The sequence below is a fragment of the Sander lucioperca genome, chromosome 13, assembly GCF_008315115.2.
Source record: "Sander lucioperca isolate FBNREF2018 chromosome 13, SLUC_FBN_1.2, whole genome shotgun sequence".
In the NCBI taxonomy this organism is placed as follows: Eukaryota; Metazoa; Chordata; class Actinopteri; order Perciformes; family Percidae; genus Sander; species Sander lucioperca.
This window is the reverse complement of record NC_050185.1, coordinates 12,415,436-12,443,419: the sequence shown is the minus strand read 5'-3', so window position 1 is coordinate 12,443,419 and position 27,984 is coordinate 12,415,436. Positions and strand designations below refer to the sequence as shown.

The 27,984-nt window shown below is 39.8% G+C and overlaps 1 protein-coding gene across 1 annotated transcript; it reads right to left on the bottom strand.

The window, feature by feature from the left end:
- Positions 1-85: 85 nt before the first annotated feature.
- Positions 86-27,447, bottom strand: LOC116064850 (neuronal migration protein doublecortin). The gene is made up of 7 exons (XM_031320160.2): positions 27,252-27,447; positions 22,011-22,436; positions 19,200-19,534; positions 9,148-9,250; positions 6,178-6,267; positions 3,156-3,253; positions 86-3,032 (listed from the first exon to the last, which is right to left on the bottom strand). Exons 2-7 carry the CDS (start codon positions 22,372-22,374, stop codon positions 2,976-2,978), a joined length of 1,047 nt encoding a protein of 348 aa, XP_031176020.1. The 5' UTR covers positions 22,375-22,436; positions 27,252-27,447; the 3' UTR covers positions 86-2,975.
- Between the last annotated feature and the right edge of the window lie 537 nt (positions 27,448-27,984).

The window sequence follows — 27,984 nt, the reverse complement described above, 5'->3', positions numbered from 1 at the left end:
AAAAGCTGTGATTTTGACATAAATGAGACTGTGTAGATCTGTGAAACAACAATCCGTCATTGCAATAAACTCGAGACAAGAGAGATGAAATACAACTGTTTTAATTGCAAAAGGATACCGGTTAATACATTGAATGAAGCACTGAAACAAGCCACTGTGACATTGCAAAATACCACTAAAAAGGACATTGAACATTTCCAAGAAAAAAAAAAAAGGTCATTCATTCAATCAGAAAGGCATACATATGAAAAACAGGAGAGGAGCATATTTACACCATGATAAAGTGTCCTGTAGCTCTACAAAACAAAGTGTGTTGGGAGGCCTCCTCATTCAAGATGTTTAAAAAGGTTTTACAAACAGCTGTTAAAGATCAAACCTTCGATGTCCCATTGGATTTTTTTTTTCTTATCAAAAGACAGTAATCTAAAAAAAAAAAAAAGGCACCACTGTAGGTGATGAATTCACACCCTCTATCTTACATGGTGGCGGCAGGTTAACACAAGACAACCAACATTTTCTGTTAATGCTTTATAGGCTGTAGCGCTGCAATACGCTGTAGAAAAATCAAGGAAACAAGAATATTATTAGCATGTAAGGTTATACAGAACTGATATTTTGACTACAAATGGGATTTTTGTACAAAATGGTGGTTGAAGTGAAGTGAGGTGTCCCTGCTGTTGGATTAGCTGATATTCTTAGCTATTGTGCTGGTGTGACAGCACTCCCTGCAGGAGAAAGGTGGAGTTCACAGCACCGGAAGGTTTGGGGAGCACTAAGTGGCTGATGTACACAGCTATTCAAGAATTATCCAGAGGACGGGCACCTACTCTTTGACATACAACTTTCACATCACACATGTCATGTCACATGTCACATCATCACAATGGAATAACTGCATGGAAATTTCTGTTTTACTTCATTTCTCATAATGCTATTGGGTATAAAAAGGCCATTCCTAGAGAAAAGGAAAAACTATTTTGAACTATTCTTGAATCCGAATGCATAGATGTTAATTTAAACACACACTATGTGCAGCATAATTTTTTAATTATATTGAGAAATGAATTGTGGTCACGCATTGTACTGCTGGCAAGTAGACAGTAAAGTGTCTGTTGCTGTGATAAATAAGTAGCTCCCTGCTTTGTGCTTCAGTGTCGTCCAATTTATCGATTCTCAGGCTTGATTCCCTGCAAAGGTCTGAGAAAACTCTGTCCAGTAGATTTGTAAGATACACAATGCAAGTTGTGACGATAGAAAAAGAAATATGGCCATAGAAAGTTGCACACAGAGGCTTGAAAAAAGTACTAGTGTTAAGAGCTCATGTGAACAACTAGAAAGAAATTCTAGAGAAGTACCCTTGATATAAATTAATAAAACTTTATAAAAATTTAAAACCCACACATAGATTTAGACGACCGTTACGTTTTCATCTCCCCTGTATCTGAGAACTACGCTGAGCCATGCAAAAGGAGAAACTCCACTACAGTTTAACCTGATAGAACTTGAATTGCCTCAGATGCCTCAGACGTTATTTTTTATGCGTTAAAAGTAACATGCAGAAATCTTCAGGTGTGCTTCCTCCAGGATATTTTACAACTAATAAAGTTACGTATTTTCCCTTATAGTTATTGGTCTAAAAATCATCATCATACTTCAAACATCCTACTTTGGCTTTGATACCTTTTATTCGTCTTTGAATTTCACACTTTGTACTATAAAATGTCACAAGTGACAACCTGGTCTAAAAGGGAATTATTTAGACTGTATACTGAATGTGTGTTGCCTACTTTTTTTTCTCTTTTTTTTTTTTTTTAAAACGGGCCTAATATTTTTTTCCTTTGGTTGTTTTATGCACCATTAGGTCCTTCAAATCAGTTTTTTTGATGCCCAGTTTCATAATCATTCAGCAATAACATGCACTGCAGTTTGTGAAAATCTAAAACACAGAGGGTATATATTGCCTACTGTCTACGTAGCGGGTCTAAATAAAGGAAACACCAACACAAAGACTTCTCTGAGGGCTATGTGGGATGCTTTTTCTTAGTTATTTCCTTGTCCTTGATTAGACAAGATTAATGCCAATTATTGCCAACATAAGGATTTTGAGGCCTCCGTTGTTATGGTGGTTTAGTAAAAAGTGTCATCTTATGGTTTTATAATCTCTTGTTCATTTGGGAACATGAATTCTCATTGAGGAGGCGTTGGCTTCTGATAATCCTCTTCAGTTGGGAGCTGCATCCCACACATCCTCACCCTCTGCGGTGGGACTTCATTTTGTTGGCTCTTCTTTTACTTTGACCATACCCTGTATCATGTTAAGCAAATGTTAGACGGACATATGTAGTGACGTTATAGAAGCACAGCAATGAACATTGGGCAGAGATGTTATGATGGATAGCTATACACAGTATTTACAACGGGATAAAAAGACTGTCTGGCATAGCAGATTTCCTCTAACAAGGGACCATTACCTTTCACACCTTTAACCGTAGGACAGGAGGACATGGAGTAACGTCACAAATACAAGTGATAAAAAAAGTTAGTTCTGACTAACACCCTTAAAAAAAATTCCATTTGCTGCTTGGAATTCTGTGACCAAAATATTAAAAGTCAGAGTGCATCCTTTAACAAAAGGTTTGAGACCAAAGTGACATTTTTACACCGTGAAATCTGCTGGTCAGTGAACTGTGTGCCCTTTTTGAGAAATAGTGGTTAACCTCCACATAGAAACATACATCTGAACATTAGTGAGCTGATTGTTACGTGGTCGAAACCGCTTTAAAAACAAAACAAAAAGGTTTGTGTTATTCTCAAGCAGCAAATGGTGTCATAGCCCTGATGGCTAAGGCCTTAAAAGAGAAAAAGAAAGGTTCTCCTACACAACAGGTGGCACTGTGAGTGAAGGTGGAAAGCAGCAGATGTATAAAAACTTCTGTGTTTCAGGCCAAAAAGGAGGCAGGCTGCAGGAGGAGCGCCTACATTGATTCGCCGAGAGAGTCATCATCATCCAGAGATAAGGGCAAGTAGAGATCCTGCAAACACAGAGGAGCAAGATCACGTGTGTACAGTAAATTCACTGTTAAGATGGAAATAAATGATGGATTTGGAGACAAAAAGGCAAAAAGATGAGAGGAGAGGGAGAGAGGTCAGAATACCTTCTGCTTGTTGTTGAGGCCTGGACTGTTGGGGGTGGAGGTGGGGGAATGCTTGGAAATTGGGGTGGAGAGCTGGCTGCTGGAGCCCGTCCCGTTGGCTGAGACAGCCCACAGAAGAGAGGGAAAGAGGGACGGATTAGGGAGGGAAACAGGAGAGAAAGAGGTAAACAGTAGTGTGGATTGGAAAGTGTGCAAGAGAGGCCTAAACCTCTTTCCATGGCTCTGGAGAAAAGTCTTTCCTGAACTGTGGCCTCATTTGGCTTCAGTGTAGGGGGATGCTGTCAGTCCAGGTCTAGGTGGCTGACAAGCTCTCCGTTTGTTAGATTTAGACATCTTATTCACTTACTCTGCGTCTGCCATGTTGCTAGGAGTCCCTCTGTGTGGAACATTGTGTTTATAACTGAGAGCTAAGCGATGTGATGTAGTTTTGTGTGTTAAGTGCTTTAAAAGAGTTTTTTTTTTACTATAAAGAGATGAAAAGAATTCTGAAGACTATGAGCCAGATGGCCAGTGTAAATTTGAGCCAATGAGTGTTGAAAACACAACGCTTCATTGTTAATGCCACTGGCTTCATTTAACCATTCAGCCACATTTACAAATGTAGACTTTGTAGACAAGCTGTTTAAACACTTTAAAGTCCTATTATCTTGGAATCTTAAAATCAGTATATCTAAACATGAGCAGCTCTCCCACACACACTTACTGAACAGAGAGTGCAGCTGTTTTAGAGACTGATCATTCAGCTGCAGCAGAGGAAGAGTAACCTTTTTCTATACAGTAAGGGTTTCCCACATTGTCCAGGTTATTCATCTTTTGTAGAAAACTCATTCTAATGTGGCGATGTTAAAATAAAGATCACTGTGTTTCGTTGTGGGCTGCCATCCCAGGGCCATGCCAAACACATCGTCAATGCATTCAACTCATTAAACCCAGTGCACCCCAGTACAAGTAGTATTTGTTACGTTAAAGGCTGAAGGAAGTGCTGGTAAGCAGGCTAACAGCTCTGTAAATTAGACGTATACAGTACTTTCAGACTGATATGCTAGGGAACGCAGGAACGTGGTTCAAGGCACTATTGTTGAGCTGGTGGCCAACAAGAGGCTTCCATACTAGCTGTGAACCAATCAGAGGCAGGGGAAGCATTCAGAGACAGATAGCAACAAACAGTACTTTATAGTTGTTCGTGTTTTTTTTTTTTTTTTAAATCGGTCTAGATATCGGTATTTCAATAGTAATCCCAATATTAACTAACTAAAATAGTTATCGCTTTTTTGTCATATTGCGCAGGTTCTGTGTATATGATGCTTTAAATTCATGCCAGGAAAGGTTTAAACTGAAACAGGCACTAAATGGATGAATAGATTTTGCTTTGTATTGTTGTTGTTTTATTTTTGTGGCTTTTAATTTAAATATGTCAAGTCGTTCGGAAAAGACTGAGATCCTAAAAGATTTATTTCAACTTCACACAGACTCATAGCAAAAGGCGCAGAGCATAAGAAGTATAATTACTATTAAGTAATCGTTCCCCTCCGCACACCCAAAATAAAAAAGGAGAAATCCTCTTCCTTTGGTTCTTTCTTCTGGTACATGCTTTATGAATGATTTATACTTTTATAAGCTTTATTTACCAGTAGTCCTGTAATCCCAGTTAATTTATGCAAGTCACAACCGTGTCCTCTGCTATGACCCCATTGTCACCCTGTTGACCTCTCAGGTATTATAGAGGTGGGTAATGCTCAAAGTTTACTGCCTCCCCAGCATGCTGGCCAACCATCTGCTGTTTCAAAGGCCATCAGCCCCATCAGTAATCAATAAAATATTCAAGACCGCTAAAGGACTGAGGGACCCCGCAGTGCTGGAGACTCCAACCCCCCGCCTGTGGACTGTGGACTACCTGCTTGTGATTTAAATAACTCACCTGCTCCGTTTTTCTTTCAAATGTCGGAGACACTGTCATGCTGTACTGCTCATACTTTAACAGGCTTTAAGAACACATACCAAAACCTCTATAGGGGTGTGCCATCATATACCAATAACCAGTAGGAGAATTAATAGTTTTACAAAATATATAATCTAACACTTGTATAATTTGACCCGGTTATGTGAAGCAAGAGGGAAAAAATGTATGCCGTATTTTTCTGAGTGTTTACATGAAAGCTGTCAAAGAAAACAGTGCAATGGTGCAGCTATATAAACTCAGACAGCATTGCAACAAAGAGGCATAACAATGTTTTTCGGTGTTAAAAGCTGTTGTTCACATAAAAGATTCAAGCACAAGCAGGCACCAGTGTCTCCATTATGTTCTATTGCCTCCTGGATATTATTAAATGTTAAAACGCCCGATTGTCAAATATATAGCTGAAAGCTGTTTACACTGTCTTTGTTTACTTTTCATGTTTTATTCATGGATTTTTTTTTTAAGAATCTGCACTAGCAACATTATTCTAAATCTCATCAGATTACCCTCGATGAACAAAGGCTGGATTCTTAACTGTCCTCATTATCAAGTATTAGAGGGGTTTTATGAGGTGGTGTTGTTGTTTGGACCCCCCCAGTAAAAACAGCCTGACTCCAGATCTCAAAGCACAACCAGACAACACAATGAGGAACCAGGATTTTAACTCCTTCTCTGCCTTTTGTCCAATTCCAGACAACAAAATGCAGATTATAGTCAAACAAAAAAAAGTTCTCTCATTAGCATCTCTGAAATTTGCTAATTTGAAGCAAGCTCTATTGGTATTTTTAAAAATCTTCTATCATTCACTACTGACCCATAAGGAGAAATCATCGATATGTTAACCATTCCCTACAGAGTAAGGTCAAAGGTAAAGGAGCTGGTCCCTATCACTCGGCTATTATATTTTATTTTGTATGTACAAGTTGTCTTTACAGCAACAGAAATGACCTAGTTTTATTTCCCACCAGCTCTCTTTGTTTAGATTTATAGAACAAGGTGAGGTCAGTTTCTGCTGTACTTTAAATAAAGGAAGCGCTACAGTGTGGATGATAATAATGGGCTCACTCGATTCAGCAGGAGACTTGATGCGCCTGATTGGACCAGGACTCTTAACTGAACCACGTTGAGCTTTGGCTCCCTTCATCACCCTGCATTCTGTGGAAAGAAGCACAAAGAGTTAGAAAACATCACTTTCCCCAAAGTGAAAGAATAAGGTGCGTGTATTCATGTTTGGTCAGAAAATATGAATTTAAACAGATTGTCTCTCTGCTCTATCTAAAGCTCTATCTCTATCTTTTTTGTTTTGTTAATTTGATTAACGGAACTTTTAAATAATGATTTCAACTCTGGTTCCATCTTGATGCATACTTGTCTGAAAATCTTTTGCTTTTACAATAATAAAAAAAAAAAAAAAAAAAAAAAAAGTGTCTTGCCAAACTGTCTGAATGACTGCATGTTTACTTGGCATATTGATTGATGGAAATAAAAATACAAGAAGACAGTGAAGCAACCAACGCACTGGCTACCTGTAGTTTTGATAAGCCAGCTGCTGTGATCCTGAACCAAATAATTTTCATTAATTTATAAGGATATATATAATATAGGATAATGGCTTTAACTGCCTCATTACAATTGCAGTATGTTGCTTCCCTTTTGCCCTTGTATTTTGGGTTCTAGCAACATACAATGCATGGAAACACATCCAGTTTTATATGGGCCCACAGCAAAAGCATGTTAAGGAGACAAAAGCATAAAATACAACCGGTCTCCACATCTGTGAAGAAATTCAAACCACACAGAGCAGGCTCTTATAATGGGCAATGAGGGCCACATTTTTGTATCTATCAGTGTTAAACATGCTGAAGCAAGACAAGACTAGACTAATTATTGTAAATCAAACCTCAAAATGGACTAAAATGTACATGGCACTGAGCTACGAAAACTGGCTGAAACACTGCATTGGTGGCATCTTGTTTACTTATTCTTTGATCAGATATTACATTTTCTTTATTTAGGTAAAGTCAAAGTCCGACTGCTTGTGTTTAGACAACATTGAACTGTAAATAGTTTGATTGCCTTCTTTATAATCCTGGCTTTAATAGCTATTATTTAAGAGTGATATATGTTGCTTGTGAATTTATGAACATGTATTGCAGTAAAAGTTTATATAAATCATATAAAAACATATGCAGTATATTCTGGGTCACTGAACTAATCAGGATACACAGACTCCAGACATTGCTACGCCTCCCTCTGCATCTTCCCCTCCATTTGTACTGTCAGGCTCGCTCTTTCCTCCCCCTCCCTCCTCTCTTCCACTTTTGATGCTAATTATACTATCTGTCCTCCCTCCGTCTCCTGGGATCGCACCACGTCTGTCTTCTCTCTCTTAACCTTCACACACTGCTGGATACAGACGTACATTCATGTGCTATTGTTTGCAAGGTGTGCCACCATGCCGTTGACAATGCTTCCGACTGGCAGCTTGTCGAGTCTACTCAGTGGTCTCGAAATAGCCCCAAGTCTGTCTGCGAAGATTCCCTCTCAACTGAAGTTGTTGCTGCATAAACAGAGCTGCAGGTACACATGTCCTCCTCTATGTCTGCATGTCCATCATAGTCTAGTATTTAACATAAGAAGTGTGACAAATAACCACAAGGGATTTAAATCTATTTTTGGTTATTCTGCTAAACCTTAAAAGCTGTGTGAGCAGAAGAGAAAAATACATTTAAAGTGCACCTCTAGCCCAAACAGAAGTATAGAGGGAACATTTCATTGTATATGTGTCTCGGATTTTTTTGCATATATAGAAACTTCACTCCTTGAAAAAACATTAGAAGGTAAACTTATTTATCTTTGTAGGGAGAATTGCCTTACAAAACTTCATGATTTGAACATAAGTCATCAGTGATCGGTGTGTTGTCGTAATGTAATGTGTCACAGACAGGGCTCTCTCCTCCTCTACTCCACTGAGGCAAACTCAGTGATGGCTGGATGCTCCAGTCGATTCTTTGTAGTATTGCCCCAAGGTTATTAGACTGAAAGAAACAATTTAGCTTTGCTACCATTGCTGAAAGTAAAGGACCCAGATCATTATAAATGTACTGGCATCTCCACCCTACAAAGATTTGACAAGAAACTGAGGGGAAGAGACAGGATGAAGGGAGCATGATGTCAAATCTGCCCTGCATCAGCGCTGTGTAAGATTAAAAGACATTTAGTAGATACTGAACGATTCGAGGAGGGGACATTAGGTGGAAGTGGGTTGTTAAAAATAGGGTTTTCAGGTCTGTGGGGAGCAGAGAGACTCTGTGAGAGGATTGGTTTTACATTTTCTCTCCTCGACTTCTCAGCACCAACAGATCAGCTGGCCTAAACCTGTCACCGGACAGATTAATGGCTCTTCTTCTCTACCTTTTTTCCTATCCCTGATGCCCGTTGCTGATATCAGACTTCTCTCTTTCTTGGCCTCCTTCTCACATGCATCATTTCCCTCCTCACTATAAACAAGCACACAGCTTTGTATGTGAATAGAATTTCTTTTACAGAAAAAAAACCATTATGGTAAGTCTGAAGAGCCCCTGATGGGACTGATCTATTAAATGACAGCCCAGGAACTACTAAGGTCTCAATCTATTTGGACATTGTCATTTTATATAAACATAATACATCATACATTTTAGGTTTTCAAGTGCAATGTCGGAGACTAGGGGCAGCACATCAGAAACATGATATTTTAAATTGAATGTTATGATTTCATGGAAGTTTAATTATGTTTCCCAAACCCCTATTCTAAAACTACTGTGTTGTTTTAATGTATATGGACAACTCTGGGTGTCATTTCATTTCATTATATTTCTCACAACTATAATGTTTTACTGTCTTTTGATCAATATTGCTGCATGAATATTCTAAAGCTCATACTGTATGTTTACCATGGTTTTACAATAATATTGCACAAACGTGATAAACTGTTCACCACCATGTCTGACTACGTCTGTGATGTAAAATACAGACTCATGCTGTCACGCTCACCGTTCTCATCCAGAGAGAAGTCGTCCTGGGCGTAGCGGAATTTCTCTGGTCCACATGCAATAAAGACATCATCATCACCAAAGAAATCTTGAAGGCAGGTAACCTGTAAGGCCGAAAGACAGAAAACTTGATAACCCTTAATAACCTGGCATCAATTTGTATCATAGATAAGAGTTTAAAGCAACCCTAGCGGCTCTTTTAGGCTTAGCACACACCAGTGCTTTGAGCTAAATGCTAACATGCTCACATTGATGTTGTGAATGCTAAAATGTTGATGCTAAGCAAGTATAAGGTTTACCATATTCACCACCTTAGTTTTGCATGTTAGCATGCTAACATTAGCTAATTAGCTAAAACACAGCTACAGTACAGCTGAGGCTGATGGTAACGTCATTAGCTTTGAAGGTAATTAAATGTTGGATAAATATAAATTTTAACCTGATGATGGCGCTAGATAAAAGTTAAGGCATCACCACAGTTATTACAATTTATATTGAGGGGAACATGAGTGTGTGCCAAATTCATCCAATAGCTGTTGATATTTTAGCTTGGAGTGGTGGTCCGACCCAACAGATACAGCGTCTTCCCTATAGCCAAGCAGCAAGCATGGCTTAAAATATATCAGTTTTAATTGCTAATCAATGACTTCAGTGCACTTACTGAGAGAGTTACAGAACCTGAGACTATGCAATTGCCAAGAGAGGTTAATCCGTTCATATTCATCTTATTATGTTGTTAATATTCATAAATTAATAAAAATGCATTTGAAATGTTAATTCAGGCCTAATTTAAATTAGTCTGATTTAAATGTAATCCATACAGGCATTTCCAGCATAATGAAGCATTGCTAATTGCTGTGCAGGAAGCAGCATTTGATGACCGAAAATGTTGATGAACTCTGTAAACACACAGCCTTATGTGGATACATTCACCGAGTAAAGCTTTCCTTGTCTGCCAGCCAAAGGATTTAGTCAGCTTTAAATAGTAGTAGGGCACCTTTGTGTTTTACTTGTCATGTTAACATGCCTTTATGTACAGCAGATGCATTTAACAAAACACACACAAAAAGGCACAAAAAAACCCCCAAACAGAGAGTATAATGTTATACCTTTGCTGTAATGTGTAAATGATTCAACTTCCTTCCCCAGGGTCTTTTTCACTCTATAGCAGCTGTTGACACAAAATGGCCCGAGTGGACAGATGTCTTTGGGCCACACCTTCTCCTCTGCTCTCCATTATACAGGCGCCGTTACCAGCTTAGGCACGCCTATTAAAGCCATTCAAGCTAAAAGCTGTGTTTCTCCTTGGTCGTTTTTGTTTATTTTCCTGGTGCAGATGAGATTTGTTACAAAGCGTCTCAGCCTCATTTCCAGTTTGCCTTTCAACACCAGATGACATTTGTCATTTCTCACTTGAATTATTGGATCAAGACACATTAATTGAACTACAGCTTACTCACTGGCTTTATTCACATTTTGAGGCTAATTTTCTAAAAAATACAAGACTCTCGCTGACTCAAGCCTCTCTTGCTGGTCTCTCTGAGGAGGTCCATGGCCCAAAAGGTTACCCCGTGTTGGGACGTTTGCCAGGATAGTCAAGATGCATCATGGTTTCCTTTGTGATACACATCCAAACTATGAGCTGCAGATAAATTGGGAACACCCCACCCCAGCAGCTGCCATGTTGATTCTCTGTCCTGCTCGACAAGCTAAAAGTTTGTGGTGGTGACTCGCAGGCGAGGCATCCAACAGCTGTACCCCTCTCTGGGTCCCACAAGATTCCCTGGATACAGGCCTGAAAGATCCCGGCTGAGGTGCTTTGACTCCAGGGATCAAAATCTAATTGGTTTTTCAGCCCAATTTAAAAGGCTGAAAATGTGGGTTTCCTTCTGTGTGTTCATTATCAAGAGATTAGATACATGTTATTTCCATTGGGTTAAACTGTTGTGTGGCAACGAGGGCACCTGACAGTTAATCATAAAATGGAAGCATTAAGGAAGCGCTCTTTTCCCTCCCCACAAGGCCAGCGGGTGGAGGAGAGGAGATGGAATGGGGTGGGAGGGTAATGGATAGTCCATGTTTTAATAGCTTTAAGAACAGAGCTGATTAAAGGGATAAGGCGTTTATCCAACAGACGTATACCTTAATCTGCTTTAACAGAATCTTCATTTGAAATTAAGATTCTGTCCTCTCAATTGGTTTCTGACAGGCAGCACTAGTAGTTTATTATTTCACAGTCAATCCTCCCACTCAACGAAGAGGTAGATTCAATATAAATACCTCAAAACAAAGATGTCTCTTTTTGCAGAGGAACTTTTACAAAGAAACATTTAGAAGCAGGGTGACAGTGCAAACATAGCATGCTCTGAGATAACTTGGGTTTGACCCCATGTTTCAGAAAGCATTCATCCTCTTTAAAAGTCCTTAGCAAAAACATTGAATCCTTCTACACAATCCTACTAATCCTATTCCCTACAGGGATCACTTAAGATCCGCATTATCTGTACAGTTAGTGTAGATCTTTGACCAGTGCTCTTTGCATCATTAAACTCACAAATACTGTAATTCATGTACATCCATGTGTATCCAATGTCCCTTAGACACTCCGACTATCACCATAACCTGGCCTGCATGTGCACATAACTAATATCAACATTATAACTAGGCATTTGTTTCTCCTCTCACGTGGGATGTCTATCATCGGGTAATTGTCACAGTGAATTTTGGACTGAAATCTGTCTACAGTTGATAGAAATGTTGTTGAAAACTGATCAAATGTAAAATGTCAGAGTCCCTTTGAAACATGGCTGCAGTGAGGAAAGGGCAGGCCATCTTGGGAACATTTGAATATAGGTTAAGAAGCATCCACTCTCAATTTGAAAAGGTCAGTCAGCTGTGTCATCAGACCCACCTGGCAACAGAATGTAGGAGGACAGTATGAGAAGACATGATGCCATTTATTTTAAAGCCCTGTCATATTTTACATATTGCACATGCAAAACACACAGAGCATACATCTATATATATTTGTGTGTTTATTGGAGGAAGGCGGGTGGGCTTTTCTGAAAAACTGGCTCCTTCCAGACTCCAGGTGCCCCCCACCCTCTGTCCCACCAAGCCCGTCCCTAATCTCTGACTCACCAGCTGTCAGGACCACATGACCCCCCAAAAACAACCAACACCACCAGCAGCTATGCAGGGATCCACCATCTAAAACAACTGAATTATTCAGAGTTCCTTTGGCCCGACTCTGGCCGTTCGTCCACAGGCTGCAGACGTGTCATTAGGTCATGGCAGTCAAATGGTAAATATAGAAATTAAGCAGGAGAGTAGGCCACAAGTGTAATATATATAGTTCCTGTGGTGCTTAATGAACAGTTTCTTATTTCAATATTTGTTCTACAAAAACGAAAAGGTCCGGGAATTACCTCTGATTTGAGATGTTTTACCTTTTATAGGATTTATTCATTAAACCACAAGGTAACATGCTACAGTGAAATTCACCACAACATACTGTAAAGCATGGCCTTTATGAAAGTTAATATAATTAATGCACCGTATGATACCGATTATATCCAGTATCAAAAAACATGAATGCATGTTATAAATGAGAGAGCGAAACAAATAACATATCCTCCTCCTCTGCTTGCAGAGAGGTCATGTTTCACTGTAAATATGACAACTTGTGTAGTACTACAACCACAGTGTGAAAAATATGTGTCATTCTAATCTGGGCTGAGCAGTGCCTCAAAAAGGTCTGATATACAATGTATATTATTTTGTGAAGGCAATAGTTTCAGGTGTAACTCAAAACTGTTTAAACAAATCAATGCCAAGCTAATAAACAATTTGATCTGCCAAACAAATATCTCAGGTCAATAATGTTCAAACAGCAGCTCTTTTCCAAAGCTTGCGTGTGAAGCAGCAGGAAACATTTTTAAACAAAGCTCATGCATCCTTTGTCTCCTACAAGCAGCTGCTTGTCTTGACTTCAGCTCATCCTTTCAGCAGCTCAGTCAGAGCAATAACGAATGAACGACTGATGATTCTCCAGGTCCAGTATCTGTCTCATATCTGACTCCGCACAGCCATGTTAATTGATCCCTGTGCAGAAGAAGAGTTATTCAATGCTACATTATACCATTTTGACTCTCTATCATGACTCATCTAATCAGTACTTATCTGTCGAACAGTAAAGGCTTACCACCAGTGGTAATGAGTCAGCGAATGGCCAGGCAGTAGATTCGAATATAATTGATTACACTAATCTGCTCTGACAGATACAAGGGTTTCCTTCTGCCTCCATACAAATAAGCTGGAAACAAAATAAATAAGTCTTGAAATTAGGACAGTTGCTTTGCAAGGAAGCAACATTTTCTATTTTACTGTGTTTTCAGCAGAGGATATGATTGCGTGAGGTTGAGGGCATCAATAATGACATGTATGATTCAGGTGAACAATTTCCAGTAAGAAACATGTTGTCTTCACTTAGAGACTATTTTAACAGAGAAGTACAGAGGAATGATAGAGAGCTTCGTCACATGGTGCAACAACAATCACCTGAAGCTCAACATCAGCAAAATCAACGAGCTTTTGATGGACTCCCAGAGAAACGGGAAGTCCCGTGTTCTGGTTGTCATCCAGGGAGGGGAAGAGAAGTGGGTGGACTAGTACAACTGGACTGGACTCACAACACTGAAGCCCTCTTCAGGAATGGACAGAGCAGACTGTTCTTCCTGAGGAGACACAGATCCTTCAGTATGTGTAACAGGCTCCTGCAGATCAGTCCCCTCAAGGAGTTCCTGAGATATCACGTTCACGAGAATGGGACAGACGGGCAAACAGACAACCCGAAAACACGGATAACTATTTATGGCATAGAAAGATAATGGCTGAAAAAGAGCCAGTAAGATCTTGCTCTGCAAACCCATGGGGAAACTCCCACACCATTTTCTTCACTGTAGGCACACAAACCTGATCAATATCAGTGCCTCTGCACTGAGTGGAATATTCCTCCAAAATACACACTCGTCTCCATTTTGTCCATTTCAGTTGAGGGTTTCACAGATGGTGAAGTATAAAAGGAAATCATAGCAGGTTATCTGCTTTTGTAGCAACAGCTCAGATATAATTACAAGACAAAAGTCAAATCCAGTAGATCAAAATCACAAAGGAAGACGATATTTAAGCAGTCGCACTACATGATCATTATTAACGGTTGCCTTTCTGACCTGTCTGTGACCTCGGTGCACTGGTACAGTGTCTGTGTGCTACTGGAGGTGCTCTGAATGCATCTGGAGTGCAGATGAGCCAGTTAGGCAGCGATATCTGCACAGTCATGGGGAGCAGCTGGTGCCTGATGTTGTTTTAACCCCACCCCTCCCCAACCCTGAGGAAGCAGGCTTTCCATTTGGCTGACTGATGTGGCCTTAGCATTATTAAATCGTGCTTCCTCCTCTTCCCCCCTGGTCATGCTCACTTGTTGATGTGGTCCTTGTGCAGGAAAGGGGGGCCAGTGAGGGGACTCAGGCACAGAGGAAGCATACAGGCTACCATGCCTGCTCGAGATGTTTCATCATGGGGACCACGCCCCTTTGTCAGCCTGATTGTCTGCCTCTGTTTAACACGGTGTGTGCGAGTGTGTGTATGTGTGTGTGTGTGTGTGTGTAATGTGGCTGCAATGAGCTGTGTTGACGGGTGAGAAACAGAGAGCAAGCAGGTAAGACCCAATGTAAAGAGCACACTCAGCGTATTACAGCCATTGTCACAAACTGAATCCATCACGGCGGAGCTTATTGCCATGACAACTGCTTCTGCAGCATGGCAAAGAGCAGGCAGGCTGCAAGAGCACTGATAACCAAGCAAAAGCAGGCTTTTCTTCCCTATTGCTGGATGTATTTTAGTCATTAAGAAGCCCTAAACCCATGCCTGTATCCATATCCTATTCAGTGAATAATTTCTTACCGCAAGTTATTAACTTTTAAAGCAAATTGGAATCTTTTGTTCTCCGACAATAACAGTGTGACATTGTGCCTGAAGCATGCCTGAAGCATCCATTTATTTTCCTCTCTTAGTTGACAAATCAATTTAAAAAAAAAAAAAAAGAACTTAAATGCAAACCTCATTTCTAAACCAGGTCAGAATAATGGGCACTCAAATCCACTAAAGAGCCCTCTGCAATGCTGCAGCCTCGCACTGCAACACAATGTACTTTCAACATATTTCATAAATAATGACATTTGGATTTGGCTATTAGATTATTAGACGAAACCCATGCCAAAGTGCAATTCAGATGAACAAGCAGTGGATCTTAGATGCAAAGCAGAACTATTCTCCGATGCAGACACCTCTATCAAAATGGAATGAATACAAAATGGCTGTCAGCAATTAAATAAACTCTGATTTAATGTAGCATTTAGAAGCAGTTAGAGCAAATCAAGAAATGTACATGCACGGGGAATTATTTTTTCCCCCATCAGCAAAAATAAAATGATCCTAATTTGCTCTAGGAATGGAAAATGACTCCTGAATCCACTGGCCCCACCCTTTCTGATTGAAGCACTAGCAATTGAGGGGAAAATGGGAGTGATTTTGTTCAGAACACTGACAAAGAGAGAAGGGCAGACTGTCTTTAGAGTCTACTCAGCAACAGACAAAAGAGGCTGATCAAGAGTGAAAAGTAGGCATTTCAAAAATGATATGAAAACCTGCATCACCTCTCATCTTGGTCAAAAACTGAGCTTTTAAAACTCGATATGCACACACTAGAGTCCATCGTGCTTCCAATTCACACCCAATGATGGAATGTATACAGGTAAAAAAAACATGACATGTAATTTGTTTTTTTTAAACCAAAGGCTTGCATTGATACTAAACTCTCACACCCACTACAGGATGTGGTATCTGACAGACCAGTCCACACCAGCTGGGCTCTCTTTGTGCCTGGGATGTGGTCTCCTAGCAACCGGTCCCAGCAGCTATCGCAATGGAATGGGAAGAGGAGGATCGGCGCAGAGTCAGGGAGGGGCGGGCACTGCATCAATATTGCTTCTACCATATCACCTCCACCACAGAGCAGCTGCAGTCTGCCTCTGCACACAAAGACACTGCAATAATGTGTGCTGCATTTCTCACATTTCTGTGCATTGCAATGAAACACCAATGGACACTAATCATGAAATAATTCATCTCTATCTACAGTGATGACAAATGAATCAATATGCTCAGATTGAAAGAGCTACCATATGGCGGCTATTCAATTAATTTTGAAAGAGAAAAATGCATGGCAAGAAGAAAAACCAAACCACAGCCAAACCACAAAGATGAAAACATTGAATTATAAAAATAAGTAATAATCCATGGAGGCGATTACGATATCCAAACATTTTAGCAAGTGTTTCTGTAGGAAAACCAGTATGAGACCTGGGGCAGCCAGACTGCACCCCTGGGAGAGAGCATTAAAATCAAATTCCCCCATCTATCATTTCAGCACCCCCCCCACCCCCCTTCCTCCAAGACACATGTGGTTCCAGCCTTATTAATACAGGAGGAAATACAACTGAAGAAGTACAACACCTAAAGGAGCTCAGCAGGGCACGATCCCAGTCCATCTGTAATGAATAATACAAGAAAAAAGGTCCCAACAGGAGAATTAGCGAACATTTAACCATATCAAAGAGAGGACTGAGGAACAGATGTCCATGTTCGTATCCACACATGCTTTCACGCTTGCTCCGCATCTCCGCCTCCGTTAATTAACTGTGATTCACAGTAGTCTGGAAAGCACAGGTATCTGTGTAGTCAGTTACAGGTGTGGCAGGTGTGAGTTTTGAAATGATCAAGAGAAAAGATAGATCAGTACTTGCGTTTATAGACATATTTTATCATGGTTGTTAAATGTTTTTCAAAACCTTTGTCAAAAGGTTCTCCCTACTGCACAAAAACTCGATTTTTTGTATGACCACATTATGACACTGCACCCTATTTTGTTGGACCACACTCACATTTTATTTAGGGTCCATGTCACAGACCTTTCCACAGTCTTCCAGGTGGGTGACCCTGCATGGTGGCTGCTCCAATAAAGCACAACTATGAATAAAACATTATGTCCTTTTAGCTTAACCAGTGTGTTGAGAAAACAGTCTTCCCTGGGGAGTGACTTTTAGGCAAAGTTAAAGCATGTTGTGTGCCTCATATTGATTATTTGATTAGCTTTCGCCATTCTTGTGCTTTAGTATTAGCTGCATTTACAGCTTTGTCCCATTACACGGTATGTCATCTGTTAATCTTCAATGAATGCACTGTATTATGACAGCAGTATGGAATTGAGGCACAGCTTAAATGTGACTGTTGCCAAGCCAACTACTGAATACACTCTCTCACAATCTGCACTTAATTGTCTTTAAAGCAAAACATGTGAAAGCATTTTCTTGCCTGTTGCTATCTAGCATCTATGCTGGGAAACCATACATTAAGACTGGACAGAAGTCAGAGTCAAAAAGAGACTTATGGAATTATTTAGAAATATAAATATATCCTGCTGGTTGAGTAAGTAGCAGCAGGTAAGCAAATTAGTTAGCTTTACTAACTAGATACCCAAGGTAGTCTTAGTTAGCCATAAACCAAATGCATATTAGGATGAGTTTTAATATTTCCTGTGAAATAAAGAATGTCTGATGTACAGCTTTCCCAGCTTAGATTGTTTATTGCCAGTGATATGCAATGTTTGGTGGTAATAAAATCAAATCCTCCATCTTAAATTTGTTAATTCAGGATACACTGTATTACCTTTAACTTCATTCTTGTGTGTATATAAAATACAGGTGTGATGTCAATGGAAGTTTTTACTACCCACAGCCAGCTAGTGGAAACTAAACTTTATTCTCAGAGGGATTCCAGTGCCCTGATTTCTGTTTGGCTACAACAGCTAAGGTATCTGTTAACTGAACACCAGAGAATAGTCAAGGTGGTAAATGCACTTTGCCCTTTATTCTGTGGCTTCTTTTACATGACATAAGAAATGTCTGTGTATTTTGATCCTCGTCATGTCAACATTGGAATTCAAGCTGAGAATCCAGATGTGCCAGTGAGTTTAATAAATTGACTGTCTGGTGACAGAAGCTGATCATTTTTTTGTACTGAGCTCAGTTATTGCAAGGATTACGAGTAGGTATATTTACTAGCTTCGGTGTCCTAGTTGACAGTAGCTACATTCACATTTTATTGTTAAGGTTTTCTAGACCCATATTCTCACCGATTTACTAATATCCCAGCGTGCACCATCTTAAACAGAGTAACAATGGGGACAAAATGATCAAACAAACAATACAGGGTTTGGCCTTTTGTACAATACCATAGTGGGTGGAAGACAGAACTTCCCAGGACTATTGAGCTTTTCAGTGACTAAAAACTAACTCCACAACAAAGGCTGGTGGACAGGATACTAATGACCTACACCACAAGACAGGAGAGTATGTTGCCTCAGACTAAAGTCAGAATAAAGACTGCAGACAATATAGGCCATTGTGTACACAGGTTGTTCTCATGGATGCTCGAGGTTCTCATGGACCTTCTGTGTCACTGTTGACTGAGGGTAGGAGCACACATTTTGTCCTCTACCTACTGGGTCCATTTTGAAAGTACATGATGTTAAATGAAACCACTGAAGATGCAATGTCATTGTTTTGGAAATTTTATTTTAAGCAAATAAGTTTCCTTTCCTGAACTTTGATCCTGATACCTGGCTGTGTGTGCGTGGATGTACAGTATGAATGATGAACTGTCCTCAGTCCTGACCACACATTTTCTTATTAAGTAGCTTTGCTTACATACTGTACTGTACCACCCTTGTTCCAGTTATTCCTAGAACAAAAAGGCCCTGTCCCGCATTAAACAAATGCAGACAAAAAAAAGACATTAGCGGCTTGGTACATTTGGTTTTTAGAAGGTTAGTTTTCATATGCAACTCTGGTTTGCAGCAGCACATGACCCAATGTTTTTTTTTTTACCTGAGAGCATGATGCAAGCTGGGAAATGGCTAAAGGTGAGACATACCTGCTTTCCGTCAAGTGTGTAGATCCTCTTGACCGCGCCGCTTTCGAGTTTAATGGCCTCTGTGATGTCGGTGAGCACCTGCTCGAAGGAGTGTGCCGTTTTCTTATTGAGCAGGACGCGCACAGCCTTTCGTGGCTTCACCCCACTGCGCATCACCGTCACTAGCTTGGGTCGAATAAAGTCCTTGCTCTCTCCTCCGGCAGCTTTGGCAACAAAGGCTTGCATGTTCTTCTGGCTCGCTGAGGCCTTTACATTCACGGACCAGTTGGGGTTGACGTTCTTTGTGTAGTCAACCTTCTTGTAGATGTTCTCTGATGCACAAACATAGCTTTCCCCTGTGAAGGCAAAGAAAAATTGGGTTAGTGTGTTGTAACACACTCAGCTATTCAACTTTGACACCCGAGACTCCCAGAGGTGTCCACTCAGAAGCATTTGAACCTGCAGGAACTCAAAGTATGAGATAGCAAGACCAGTGGGGGAATCTTTGGGCTTTCACATCTTGGATTTCATCTGACATCGATCTAATGTCACAACTAAAAATCATTTTACTTCGAAAATAGCACATACTGCAGATGGTGTCAATAAAAACTGTTCACAGATTCTTCTTTCTTCACAGGTTCTGCAGAGACATGTTGCTAGTTTATCCAAATGTTATTTTTGATCCTTAGATCTGGTTGGTTAGACTGCACTGGGAAACATGTTTTTGTGATTTGAATATTGGTGGTTTAAAGTAAACTTCAAAATCATTTTAAGACAGGACACAAACTGAGATTTCTTGTTAATGTTTAGAAGATTATTTCATGGCATAAAATGCATATACAATGAGAGCATTTTATTAAATAAGACATCTGAAATAATGGAACAGATGCTGTGTTATTGTGCGACTATGAAATATGTTGTAGCTCACACTTGCATGTCTTTGTTGAAGCCTGCTGAAAGACTGACCTCCCTGTAGGACATTATTTAGTCATACAGGATCCAAGCATTCTTTTAACCATTTTTCAAAAGAAAAACAAATCTATCAGGTAGTTTAAATATTCTACAGCCTTATCACAAATGTACTTTTCGTTAGTTGGCCCATCTTCATCCAATTCTCTAAATAATCTACTTTCATCGCCATTTATCGACTTCCAGTCTTTACGGCAGATCATGCCATTCAGACAGGGAAAGGAGTTAAAGTAAAAGCAAAATGCAGCAGGAGGAGAGTTGGAGAGAAAGAGAAATTTAGACAAAAGGGGAATCCAGAAGGCAATAATTAGGCCAAATGTGGAGAAACTACGGCAAAGACAAAAAGCCATAGAACAGGATTACACAGTGCAGAGGAGATTGAGCAATTAATTATACCCCACAAGAGGAAGCACAATGAAATGCCCCCCACCACCCAGAGTGCTTACTGTGCTGCTCCCTGTTTACTGCAATCTCCACACACATGCAGAAAAGCACATAGATGCACACACACACTCCTATCTTTCTTAAGCAGCTCAAGGAGCAGAGATGATCATCTCATTCTGAACAAATTAAGCTGCAGTTTATCTTCTAGCTTTAGCCCAAGTTCACTCTGTCCACCTCGTCCCACTTTTTTAGAACAACCTCATAAAGTGGGGCAGGGCTTAAAACGTGGGTCATTTAACTGGGTCTTATGAATTATTCTTGAGAAAAATCTATTTGATGGCTGTTGATCAAAAATGTATGTTGCTGCATCTAGGCAAAAGTTTTCCCCGAAATATGACTTTCCTCATGCAGGCCAATGCATGGATCATCTTGTCTGGTGCCAAGCAAAGACTTTATAACAATAACCAAAAAGGATTTCTAATCATCTTTGGCAACTTTCATGACATAAATCTCCAAGCCTCGTAAATCACTTATGATGCCAAATATAGACTAACAAACTAACTCATTTACACGACCTCATCTATCAGACTGAAGCACAAACTGATCAGTAACAGCATGAAATATGTCGTTATGTAAAATACCGTGAGTGAATCAAAAACTCCACTATAAGTGAACATACAAAAAGGTGCATTTTCAGTTGGGTTTTCCACCCTCTGTTACTATGGATGCTGATGGAGACACTTGAGTAAAAACTCACTCCCAAATTGTGACTGGAGGTTTCTTTAATGAATTGAATGCTAATATCATCTGTTCATGAACCATTTATCCCATGCTGAGCTGTAGAGAGTCGACTTTACAGCTCAGTATGAACCCCTGCGAGAGTCTAAAGCTAAACGCCCAAAAACTGAGACCAGTGAGTCTAATTAAGGCCAAGATAAAAGACCTGCTCACAGCTTTACAAGCAGGTTCAAGAAATCTTTGACAGCAGACCCATGAAATACAATGTTATATGAGTAACAGGTTGTGTTGTTGTTATGTAAATGTGGCTGTTTAGTTCAAACAAAGCAAGCTTTCTCAGTTTTTAAGAAATTCTCATATACATTTCCTCTTAATAGCCTAACAAAATGCAAAATGTGCAAAAAGTTGAGAGAAGTGGACCACGTCACTCGACTGCCCCAAAGTAACCCCTCAGATTAGAAGTCGATACATGATATGAAGAGATTACAGGAGTCTAGACCGAAAAGATAAGACTTCTAATCTCAGAACTGGAAATGTTATTCTTCTAAATCTTCTCAGCACAGAAACTGACTTGAAACTGCAGATCATCTTCAAAATGGTGGTCAATAATGTTTTCAATTTGACCTCACTCAGCAGCTCTACTAGGGAACAAAAAAACTGACAATCCAAAAGATTACTACTCTCATGATGCGTTAAATCAGATATGGTAAGTGGTTGCGGTGTCCTACTACATATGCTTACCTTCCTCCAGCTCATCCATTGAGACGATCTTGCGTGTGCCATCAATAGTGAAGATGAAGCGGACACCTTGTGGCAAGTTGATGTGGTCAGAGAGCGAGCGTGTGAGGTCAGCCAGCAATGAGTCAAAGGTGCGGAATCGGTCATTGGCCACAGCGTACACGATGCCCTTGAAGTAGCGGTCTCCGTTGCGGTAGAAGCGCACCTTTTTGGCTTTCTTCTCATTGGTGAGGGCCTGCAGAGTGCGTGTGCGGTAGAAGCTGCAGTGGGCGCTGTGGGTAGGGCTGGGAAGTCCATTCAGGCGCCCACCCCGCGGGTTACGGGATGCCTTGTCTCGCTCATCAAAATGTCCAAAGTCTAGCTCCATGATGACTGAAAGTTGAGATGGTTTTGACAGATGTGTGGTGGTGATGACCAGCTCCGGAGAGTCTGGAGAAAAGAAGGAAAACAATGTATGTAAAGTAATGTAACATTAAGTAAAATACTGCAATAATATGACTAACTATTTTGGCTTGTTCCAAAAACATGACCCAGGCAACCTGTTTTAAAAACCCAGAATAAAGTGACACAATCTGAATTTGGTACCAACCTCTCCTAGTATTCATTAATCACTGTGAGTTACGGACTACATAGTCTGTTACAAAATACAGAGATGTGCATTTTCATTTCACTTTTGACATTAGGAACTGAATTCTGTAAATCTGTAATGATGGTAATGGTTTCATTTCCATACAGGTGAACAATGAATTAAACCACTAATCATTTTAAGTAAGACTAAAGGAAAGGTTTTGAATACTGGTCTTTATGCTCTAGCCTAATACCGTGTCTGTATTGAAAGCAGTGATAGTCTTGCTTCAAACAGTGACACATCCTGACCACTTCAAATAACACTATGTATGTGTAGGTTCATGATTTTACCTTCAGTACAATGTATGAGTCCTTGATCGACTACAGTGCTAAATAACATGGCGCCTCAATCCCTTTACAGATGATCCAATGGGACTTCCGCCTTCTACACATTTGATACCTTGTGGCACCAGGTAGTGCCATTTTTTAACAAGGAGTTCTCATGTCAAATAAGATAGATCATGATTATTTTAATGTCATGTTTACATCAGCTTTCACTCAATACAGGATTTAAATAATGCATACTTTGGCAGGTACACAAATTGAATTATACCCACATGGAGATTAAGTTGACTGACTGAGAAATTGCATGTTAAGGTGGATTTGCAGTTAGCCAGAATACAACCATAAGTGCCTTGGACCCACACTACTGTGGATCAAATTCATGAATTAAGATGATATGTTTTGCTTATAGTAAGATTACAATCCAACATCTGCTTTCGCTTAACTGCTCCGTGAGGCATGTAGCACATACGATATGTCTCTTCTTCTGTATTCCGCCTACATACACCTGTGAGCAGTTGTCTCACTTGCCTGGATAAATAAGTAAATGGCACAAGGCCAGTTTTATTTTTTTTTTTTTTTTTAAATTGCATTAATCAAAAACCAAAGTCACATTGTCAAGACTCTTTACACGGTCAGTGAAAGAGACGTTTATGTGGATCTGTGAATAATCTTTCATAGATTTCACACAAAATGACCACATTTTCCAATCCATTTATGCTCCACCAACTGCAAAACACTATATCTGCAGCACATTGTTCAAATGCTAACAGATTGTTTTCAAAACTGATAAAAACACATTTAAAACAAAATGGAAAATGTGCATTTCTGCAGTAACCATATTGCAATATATAGAATATCTGATCAGAATATTTTATTTTAGTATGAGTAATTATACTATACATGTTGTTGATAGGGTTTCCCTTTTGTAATTATTATTGCAGCCCTGGAATTTGTTTCATGTTTCAACCTTTTATTTTTCACAATTACTGTATACAAACATAGAAAAAATAAAGCATATTGAAGCAAATTGCTGATTGATTCTTGTTACATATACTTTAATACAGTCAAAGTGAATATTCTTATTCTATAATGAAATACTGATTAATGTGAGAAATAATTTAAACTTCAAAGATAAAAAAGTTCATCATTTATGCAATGCTCTTTGTTGTTCCTGTTTTTATATCACTGTGTTATGAGTGACAATGTATGTTTCCTGAGTGACAACTGTTGCCAGTGTTCAAATGAGCTTATTTTGAGACATGCGTGAAGTGTTTTGGTGGAAGTGGGATTAACTATTTGGCCAAATACAGTGGCTTTAGTATTGACTGAGGCCTGTTAGCATTTGGAGAAAAAAATAAATAAAGTACAAGGGTACAGTTTAAAAATAAGTATTTGATATATAATTTGGTAACTTGCTGATTGTTGGTTTAGACATGTGAAATCAATTAAGCCCCCAGAATCTCTAGGAACCAAAAGATGACATAACACAGTATTGTCCCGACAGGCTGATCTGCTCAGATGACTCAGGATGTGTTTTTGTCACATTTCTCTATTTCTTTGTGGTTGCTAATATGTCCAGCCGTTAATACGCTGCCATTGTGTCCAGTGTAATGAAAACGCATTTAGTGCCGCATGGCGGCACAGCCAGACCAGTGATATTGTACATGTGCACTTTTCAGATTTTAGACTCTTACAGCAGTGTTTAATATTTAAGTGCAATAAGTGTTGTCAGTGCATTTCTACTAACATTTCTGTCAAATGTCACCACATTAAGACTGAATTCGAAGCTTTCACCATTTAAAGGAAAATGTTAACTGTTATTTGTCCCAAAATAGTGGGGATTTGAATGTTACAGGATATCCAGCTCTTCCTGCTTCCTAGAAATTAAGCAAAAGATGCATCTGTTCAGCCAACAAACAATAAACCATTTATACTATGGGATGGACTGGCCGAAGGCTGGAGCAGCTTTTCTATTCAAAAGACTGGTCTCTTCCTGTTAACCTCCCACCTGATAAGCACGACTCAGTTCTCAAAAGCCACAAAAACTCACTGAACCATACCATTTAAAGTGAACACTGAAAAAAAAACAACATAAAAACACTCACATGCACCCACATAAAAGAGGAAGTTATCTGTGCCCAGTTTAAAGCTCAGCTCCATTGACAATCTGACTTTCAATAAAATGTTCTTTAAAAAATAAACCTTCTCAAGAGTGATCACATCCTTATCTTTTGAATAGCTTTTGCTGTTTAGTAGTTTGCTATCAGAGAAGTCTTGCCCTAAGAATTTCATTTCCCAGTTTGACCCATTGCCCAGTGTTACTCTGTGCAGATGACAGATACAGTACAGTCTCTGCAAACCAAAATAAGATAAAGATGTCATGCATGTCACCTGTTTTTCTTCCAGGTCATAATTAGCTTATAGACTTGACAATATTGACTATGAGGTTACTGGTCTTTGAACTCATCTCGTCTCTGAGTGGCTTGATAACAACACACTGTATGTCTTTTAGGATGTTTAAGTCACTTTTTCCTTATTGATAACGTTTAGGACCTGACATCACAGTTTGTCTTTTTCTGTCATTCAAAGACTTTTTTCAATCTTACACCATTTTGCAGCAATTTTCAACCAAACCCTCGGTGAGAAGGGCCTCTAGTTAGAGGAATATTGCACACTACTATCATTTCTCAGCTTTGAGTGAAATTATATCGCTAAAATATGAATTTACAGTATTATGTTTTACAAAATTGTGAAACCGAAGTTATTTCACTTCTTCTTTCACTTGTCTGATAGATTTTGTCTGACGGTTGACAGCAGAACACCGTTGAGTCTCTTTGAATAGAACTGAAATGACTAGCAGATGAATCAATTAGCTGATAGACAGTAAATTAATCAGCAACTATTTTATATTTTTCAATTAATCGTTTTTAGACATTTTCACAGCAAAATGTCAACCGTTCTCTGGTTCTAGCTTCTCTAATGTGAGGGTTTGTTGAGGATCAATGTAAATCTAAATATCTTTAGGTTTGAGGAGTATTGATCAGACAAAACAAGACATTTGAAGATGTCACACTAATATTATATACATTATATTGTGATATTGATCTCAAACGTGTCATGAAGTTCTACTTCAAACATTTAACATGTTAAAAAGTCTCCTCAGAAGCCTCTACTGCCTCTTTCATCATTCCATGCATGTAAACCAATGCATGAAACAATGTCTAATAATCATTTGCTCTAACAATTTGTAATTCTTCATTGTCCTCCAGGTTTAATGCCCAACATGGTGCATATAACTACAGCATATACTACAAACATCTGCCGCCACCCATCCATGTGGCAGGGCCCTCCAATCCACTGCTAACCCCTGGCTGTGCTGCTGACTGCATGAGGTTTTATGATAGGCACGCTGATAGGGGTGGGACTTCTGGGTGCTCCTCAGCTGACAAAGGCCAGGTTTCAAGCCCATCTGCCATACTAATGGGCAGAGCTAACAGTGACCCTTCCCCAGTGGAGCATCAACTAGGACAGTCCATTGTCTCCAACAGGGTGCCTTGCCTTCAGAGTGACATCACCATCACTGCTGCTGTTCCTGCTGGAGGAGCAGCCGGCTCATTTTCCAGCCTGAGTCCACTAAGTACACCTTGTCAATGGAAGCAATAATGGTACACTAGCTTCTCAGTGTGAAACTATATGACATCTAGATATACATGGCTGAATGATACACTACATACTTTTGTCAATAGTTGAATATAAATCACCATCAAAGCTAAATGAATGCATTCTCCCCAACATTAAAGCCTCGTCTGAGCATTAAGCAGCAATGCAGCAACATCGTGTGATATCACTGATATTTCTGGCTGTTTCTGTGCTCCTGGCTGAGCCACCCACACACCACCCCGGTGACTACACACTACTGACAAACCAGCAACCACATTATGACTCTCCAGTCATCTTTATCCAGAGCTGATCTACATACAGTCATATGTCTAGAAACACCACGCCGCGCAAAGATAGTTTTAAATCACAGTCGCAAAAGGAAGAAAGTTTCCTGATGCCACTCTTCTCATTTATGATGGATGACTGTAGCCACATGGAAGACAGCAGCGGCAGAAAATGCAAGTTTTTTTTCTTTAGGAAAAAAGGCGGTTGGGTGTGCGCACACCTACTCACAATCCACCTGCTCAAATCTGAAAACCTAAAAATATTTATTCCACACACAAATACCTGCAATGTCATCTGCAACTTGCCCACTCCAAACCAGAAGAACGCCAATTTAATTTATCTTTTAATCAGTAAAGTATGTGGATAATCACACCCAGTAAGACTCACCTGCGTCGCTGCTTGCGAAGAGAAGGGAGTGTGTGTGGGGGGGGAGTGTGCGTGGATGTGGGAGTCGATGCTGCAGGATAGCGGCACGCCGTCTTTCCCCTCGCCTTTGTCTGCTTCAGTCTGAGAGCCGAGCCGCTGCCTGCCTCACTGGAGGAGCCACTGGGTCCTAAAGCCAACGAGCACTGACTGGACCCGCCCACTGTGGAAATGCTTATAGGTACCAGCCAGAGTGGGCTGGGGTGGAGCTCACATCAGTCTCTCCAAAGTTACATGGACATGCACTGCATTAAAGGAGGTTATTATTTAAAGTCATGGGTGAAAGATGAAAGAGCCTATTAGAGATCTCACGATATGTGGGTGTGAGGCACTTTCTCTCTCAAAAAAGTACTCAAAAGTACATTTTCTTCTCTTGAATTTATCTCTATTTCTACATGCTTTTATTCTCTTATCACCCTACAAAGTTGTGGCTTTCTCTGTGTGTCTGTGCAATCAGCTGAGTCCCTTTGACAAAAAACACAGTTTGATGCTCTTGGCCTGGTGGAGCTCTTTGTAGCTGAAAGATAAAAGCTTGAATGCCCTAGTGCTTGTGTTTGACTTCCCTTTCTGGTAATATTTCATTGTCAGGGAACCGTATACTAAGTGTTTTAAATCTATAGCAATTCAACAATGACTAAAGATCAAGTTCATATGTGTGACACATTGAGCCTACTTTCTTACTTTTGCTTTTGACAGA